This window comes from Rhamphochromis longiceps, linkage group LG4 (genome assembly GCF_057381845.1).
Source record: "Rhamphochromis longiceps isolate RC_006_pf linkage group LG4, R_longiceps_female_GT1.1, whole genome shotgun sequence".
Classification (NCBI taxonomy): Eukaryota; Metazoa; Chordata; class Actinopteri; order Cichliformes; family Cichlidae; genus Rhamphochromis; species Rhamphochromis longiceps.
In genome coordinates, this window is record NC_140560.1 from 28,650,203 (window position 1) to 28,657,533 (window position 7,331).

Here is a 7,331-nt window from a genome sequence, read left to right on the forward strand (position 1 = left end):
AGATACTCATATACATGATAATTTGCTGCAGTCCGTGGTGTTCATTCCTGCAGTGCAGCCTGAGAACAGACTTCCTCCCTGTTTTGCAAGCAATGGCATGCACAGTGCTGATGCCATAGTAGGTACGTTTTTGGGAAGATGAGCTTCAACAGTGTGATGTGATGTGAGACAACAACCATCAAGCTGTTTTGGGGAAACACTTGCAGACTTCACGCTTTCATGGCAATTAGTGTGCTTTTGGTTTTGAGGATACTTTTTACTTTCTGCTATATAATCAATTTGTTTCTTAGAGTTTAAGATTTGGAAATGCTCTGTGGGTTAAAAACAAGTCAGAAAGGTGTCGTGTCAGACTTATAAAAGGCCATGCAGATGGGAATCTAGTGAACACAACACACCTGTAGGCAGAGATGAGCCCTGGGCTTGTTGCGCTTGTGGGTCCTTTCACCTGCCAATGCAAGAACATTCTGTGCTCTGGTGCAGCCTGTTTGAAAGGAGCTGCGGGCTGCCTTTGTCAACTGTGGTGTTGACTGGGATGTGTGTGTATGTGTGTGAACTGCATCAGTCTACATCAGCCTCATGGCGCTGTCTGCTCAGCACCATGGAGCTGTGACAGCTAACATGTGCATGGCTGAAAAAACACAACATTACACCTTGTAAAAAAGTAGAGCCAGTGTATGTCCTTAGAAGCTGTGTTTGTAATACCCAACATGTGTATGTGTTTGTGTGTGTTGTAGTCCCATCAACTAAGCTCATTCAAATAAATTTTAGCTTATTTAACAGAGAGTAAATGATAAGTGCTTTAATTACGCAATTTTGCTTTCCAGAAATCCACTTTAATGGACCTGGAAGAGCTCCCGTATCATAAACCAAGTCATAAAGACAAAATGAAAGATGTGCGATATTTAGCCATATCGATGACAACAATGTAAACGTGCTTATCTTAGTGAAAGAACAATTAGTTTTCAGTGTTTGCTTCGTTTTTCTCACCTGTACCAATCTAATCCTCTGTCATAGTTTCTGTCGAAAAAGTGCGGCTCTGTTCCAAGTGCGCGCACATCTGGATGTATCCGGATGAACTCCAACACCGCCCTGGTTCCTCCTTTCTTTACACCGACTATTAGCGCGTTGGGCAGCTTCTTGTTCCCATATTTTTGCGCAACACTCATGTTTTTCAACTTCGCGTCAGTCCAGTGACTGTCAGAAGAGGGGGCTTTACTTTGTTCGCGGAGATCGCTTGCTCCTCGCTGGGCAGCAGACTCATCCAGTGTGGACCTGGCTTTCAGCAAAGCGCAGTGGTCCAATTTTCCAAGAAGTTTCTTCCCTCCTGCGTTCTTGCCTGGCGGACACCGTTTCCCCTCGTAGCCCTGATTTGTCATGATTGTGCCGCGACAAAAAATGATATTATAGCATAAATAGGTGCAAGACAGTGACACGGTGAATATGAAGGCGAATCTGGCGCTGAATCTGTTCGCAGATGAAAGGAACCTATGTGCCATGTCTCCATGGGTTCAAAGTCCTGCATGATTTTCCATGGAGCTTGCCTCCTCTGTTGGTCTGCGGTCGGAGTCCGGTAGTAATGTGGGTTCCAAAGTCAGACAGGCTGGCATATGAGGATAGGGGTGGTTTCTTGGAGGCATCAGCTGCGCACAAGTCGTGTTATTTCTTTTCATAGGCTGCTCAGCCGAATATGATCACAGCAGAGAGAGAAAAAATGGGTCACTCCTTTAAACAACTTGTTCTTAAGTAGTTTGAAGAGAGTCATTTGGATCAATTACTGATGGCACTGTCTCGAAACGTATACCGAAGGAATTCGACGCCCATCATTACCCTCCTTCTCTTTTTCTCTTGTGTCAATTGTGTGAGAGAAGAAAAAGTCCAAGGCGTCCTCGGTGTCTCTGAAACTCTTTGTAGCGCGAGCGTTCTGCTTGCCTTCGTGGGGATTGTGATGCCTCTCCCTTTCATAATGAAGTTGTGAAGATATATGCACTTAGACTACCAGGTATAAATATTTAATCAACCCTCTGACGTCATGCACAAGATCATAATTCTATATACGTTTATCTTTTAAAGGAACATCCCAAATATTTCAGGCAGGGGAACATTTCAACGTGGGTTTCATTATAAGTGCGTGCAAAAGGTAAACTGTGGTTGAGCCTATTGAAACTTGAGCCCATGATGACGTGTAGCTTCATAATATCTTGCAAATCTGCCCTAAATGTTCGACACTAAGCAACTTGCGAAAAATATTTTATATAATATGTGGAACATTTAGGCGAGGAAAAAAGAGTTAGAGGAAATTAAAAAGTGATGAAGATGGGTGGGAAAGACTTGTTGCAGCCATGGTGACTCACAAAGTTAATTTCATGAAATTATTTTGTGTGCTGCTTAAATCTGGGTTATATTTTTGTGCTCTTTCTTTTCACCACCCCATCCTAGGCAGCACACACCACATACTGTGTGGATAGGGTTGCCAACTCCCTGAAAAATAAATAAGGGACACCTCGTGGCCAGGGCCGGGCGACCCAATTGTCTTCACCCTTCCCAGTGTGGTGAATTTTCTAGCTCTTTTTTTGTGTGTGAAATTATTTTTTTAACCATTTGACTTGAATTTGATTTAAGTAGATGTGTATTCTTTGTGATATGAACACATGTGAAACAAATGATCATTTAGCCATTTATTTTTAGCTCAAAATGACAACATTAACACGATAAAACAGGTCTCCTTCTTAAACAGAAGCCTGTCATGCTTAACTTTTGAGAATATAAGTAAATCTTTCTTTAAAAGAACTCTGTCCTGCTTAACTTAAAATAATAGAAAACAATAGAAAGAAAAACATTCTTGTAACAGTGCACATTTAGTGCATTTAGTACAATTGGCTTCAGTTGAGGTATTATTTCAGCTTTTCTAATGCTAATCAGCTGCTCCTGTTTGTAAACCCACTTGCTCCCATGATTACGCATCTTAACTCATCATCATTATTCATCTATGTATTACTTTTATGTATTAGTCATCTATTTGTTGTAATCATCTATTCTTGCAGTTGTTTATTACACAAAATAAATTATATTATCACACTTCTGGCCACATAGCGCTGATATTCACTGCACATGCCCATATTAACTTTTTCCAGCCAGGTGTTTTCCTTTTCCCATTCTTCCCTTTCTCTGAGGGGAACAAACATTGCTGCTCTAATGCTGGGCTCACACTGTGCGGTTTTAGGCCCATTTTGAGCCGATTTTTTGAGTGATCGGACCGATTTTGGCCTTCATCGTGCGTCGTGTAGTATACGTGGGGTAACGAGAAGTGATTAACACCTCACGACCAGCTCCCGATCATCAATCGCTCGTGAGGGTGTCACCACAGCCGCTCACACTGCTCACGCGCAAACGTAAACGTTGGTGAAAAAGATGGAGCAGCACAGCTGTGCAGCGTGTGATCTGGACACAAGCGATGGAGGCACAACTTGTAGAACTTTGGAAAGCTCATCCGAGCCTTTTCGATGTGGCATCACAAAATTATCACGACCACAACAACCGTGAAAATAGTTGGATTTACATTGCTGCTCAGTCACAGCTGCCCGATCAATGTTTTTCATTAGCAATTTAGCAAAGTTGATGGTGGTGGTGTGTGTGTCTGTGTGAGTGTAAGACGGAGAGAGAGAGCGCGACAGATTTTCTGTTATAACCTTCATTTTATGGAGGCACAGTGTGAGCACTCAGGTCGCATCAGAGCATCGGGCGGTATAGTGTGAGACCTGCATCGTGACCTACCAACTGCGAGTCAATCGTGCAGTTTGAGCAGGAGCTGAATAACGTGACTGAAAAAAATTGCACAGTGTCTGCCCAGCTTTAGGTTTACTGTCGTCCGAGACTTGCACCGCAGTGTCTGCGTTTGTTTCCCTGTTGGCCATGCTTCTTGTTGTGGTCATTTGTTGTCTTCCGGTATTTTCTCCGTAAGCGACCTTTCCTCGACCAATGAGATGAGTGGTAATCTGAATTGTCATACTCGTAAGTGTGCTGTCAGCTCATTGGTCACAAAGCAGGAGAGGGGCTGGGAATTATGTTTTCAAACAAAGCGTTAATTCCATTAAAAGTTATAGACTACTTTTGATTCTCACTGTATTACGGGACAAAGTGCGTCCCTTATTAGCTCAATACGGGACATGTACTTTTGTTTCGAAATACGGGACGATTCCGTATTTTAAGGGACGGTTGGCAACCCTATGTGTGGAATAATGCAGCCATAGCCCCCTTCCATTTGCCAGATCTGGATGACAAACAAGCTGTAGCAATTTTCTTGTTACCCAAAAATGAACCAAATAAACCGAAACTTAATCTATTCTGGGCCCGAATTAATGTGTATGGTGGCTCAGATCAGCACTTTGACTTTAAAGCTGTTCTCAGCTGCTTCTAAAGCCATAAAGTAAGTTTCCTGTTGTGCGTTACAAATTTAACTTCTACTTTAAGCAAAATGACTAATCAAGGTTGAGTGGAATTCTCTACATGTCGAGTGTTTTTTGTACGCACACCTGAACATTAGATCACGTTTCCTCAGTGTCGCTACAATAAAAAACTGGATGTGGGGTGGAATGCAAAGATATTTGTCTCTTTCAGTGTCATGGTCAAAGTTTGTTTAAATATGTAGGAGTGGATAGATTTCTAAAGCAAAAATATCAATGTAATATATTACTATTCTGTTTGCGTCTCCAGCCTTGTGCAGATGCATCCCTGCCTTTTTCATGAAGTTTGGGATCCATTTGTAGCAGCTGTGTGTTGTATCGGTGTCCTCTGAAGCACAGTCTAAGCAACAGAAAGGGTGTGAAATGGTTGGAAGGGGAGATATTCAGAGCTGAGTTATGTAGCAACATAGAGCTGCTGCTTCAAGGCACAGAGTCTACAAAAGAGTGAAGCACGAAAGTGAAAAAGTTAGTTTTATAAAGGATTTTAATGATAAAAGTGTACTCAAACCGTAATACATAAAACTAAATAGCAGCTAGGTGCATGGAGGTGAAGGTGAAATTCCTCATAAACAGAATGAGGCAGAAGCTTAATATTGAGTATATGCATTTTCTAACTCTTAAACTGCACACAGAACTAAAAGGTCACATTTAGTATCTATATGTGCATATAGTATATTTTCCCTTACTTAATCATTAACTTGCTGCTTTAATTTAAAATAAATATGTAAATAGGGATCATGTTGCACAGAAAAACAGCCAGTTTTTATTAATTAAAACACAAAGTGGTTGAATATACCTCCTGCTCACATTGCTTACAGCTAATAGATTTAGTCAATGTGGGATTGCCATTGGGTTTATATTGTTTGTTGCTACCTTTGACCTATGCAGAAAAAAGGCTATGTGTATTTATGATTAGCATTGTTAAACTGATGTTTTCGTCTGATTAATGGTGTATAAATGTATTAATCAACCAGTATGGCTTGATTGGGTGTGTGTGAATATATGGACACGGTCTTTGTACGGTACCTTTTTAAATACACGTATCAGCAGTAAGTGAGAGAGTGTGTTGGAATTATATTTGTTCTTTGGAGCTTTTCTTCCAGTGCACCTGTTGCCCATTCAGAGATTTTTGCAGAGATTTTGAACAACTTGCTTATTAATTAATTCAGAAAACATCCACAGGTTTCAAGATGGCGCCGAGTATGGCAGCCTCGTCGCGAGCTCCCCCAAGCAACGGCTTTCTTCTGTGTTTAATTTTACTTTTCCTTTATTTTTTCACGAGCAGCACTTGTCTCCTTGTGTACGACCGACAAACCTTACTGGACATAAAAGACGGTCTTTCTTATAACTTTCCGGAGTTCAAGTTTTGCAACACGGACGCTCCGTTTGCAGACCCCCCATTCATCTCACCTGAGACGCCTTTGTTCTCTGGCCCTGGAGGCCGCAAACGCCGACGCAGAGGGAGAAGATCTGGCGTTCTGGTTCGACTGAGACGGCGCACTTACAGACCACCGTTACCCAGTTTATTACTGGCTAATATGCAGTCTCTGGAGAACAAGCTGTGCGAGCTTCGGGCACGGATCTCATTCCAGCGAGAGATGCGGGACTGCTGCGTGATCTGCCTCACAGAAACCTGGCTATCGGACAAAGTACCGGACTCCGCAATACAACTGCCGGGGTTCTCTGTGCACCGCGCGGACAGGTCACAGGATCTTACTGGGAAAAGCAGAGGCGGTGGTGTGTGTTTCATGATCAACAACAGCTGGTGTGATTATGCGAACGTGCACCCGGTCAAATCCTTCTGCTCACTGGACCTGGAGTACCTGATGATTAAGTGCCGGCCATTCTGGCTACCGAGGGAATTTACAGCAGTGATTATTACGGCTGTTTACATTCCCCCACAAGCCGACACTGACCGTGCACTCAGGGAACTGTACAGCGCGATCAGCAGCGAGGAAACCGCACACCCAGAGGCAGCGTTTATCACAGCCGGAGACTTTAATAAGGGAAACCTGAAGAAAGTCTCACCAAAACTCCATCAACACATCCTTTTCAACACACGTGGAAACCGGCTACTCGACCACTGTTACACCTCTTTCCGGGATGCGTACAAAGCCCTCCCCCGCGCCCCATTCGGCCAATCAGATCACTGCTCCATCCTGCTCCTGCCCGCCTACAGGCAGAAGCTGAAACAGGAAGCTCCAACCCGGAGGGCGGTGCACTGTTGGACGGACCAATCGGAGTCTGCGCTGCGGGACTGTTTTGATCACGCGGACTGGGAAATGTTTCACGTGGCCGCCAGAGACATTGATGAATACACAGACTCAGTCTGTGGATTTATCAGGAAATGCGTGGAAGATGTCGTCCCATCCAGAACAGTCAAATCCTTCCCAAATCAAAAACCCTGGATTAACGGAGATGTTCGCGCGGCACGGAACACCGCCTTTGCCTCCGCGAACACATCGGACTACAAACACGCACATTACCAACTCCGGAAGACGATCAAAGCAGCCAAACGTGAGTACAGGGACAGGGTGGAGCAACAGTTTGACAACCCTCGGAGTATGTGGCAGGGACTAAACACGATCACAGACTTTAGAGGGAAAACCAGCACACCGCAGACCACGGCCTCTCTGTGTGAGGATCTAAACGTATTCTACGCTAGATTCGACACAGCGAACACCATGAGACCGGACAGTGTGCGCACCGCGGATGACGTCAGTGCGCACACTGTGTCTGAGGAGGATGTGCGGAAGTGCTTCAGGAAGGTGAACGCACGCAAAGCTACTGGTCCGGACGGGATTCCCGGCCGCGTCCTCAGGTCATGCGCGGCTCAGCTGGCTGGAGTGTTCACGCACATCTTCAACCTTT

The 7,331-nt window shown here is 44.1% G+C and overlaps 1 protein-coding gene across 1 annotated transcript in view; it reads right to left on the minus strand.

The window, feature by feature from the left end:
* The window catches only part of hs3st2 (heparan sulfate (glucosamine) 3-O-sulfotransferase 2), a 37,404-nt gene extending 35,908 nt beyond the window's left edge, over positions 1-1,496 (minus strand). The window contains exon 1 of the mRNA XM_085404357.1: positions 988-1,496. Within this exon, the coding sequence (XP_085260483.1) occupies positions 988-1,496 (509 nt within the window). The remainder of the gene's footprint in view (positions 1-987) is intronic.
* Positions 1,497-7,331: the final 5,835 nt, after the last annotated feature.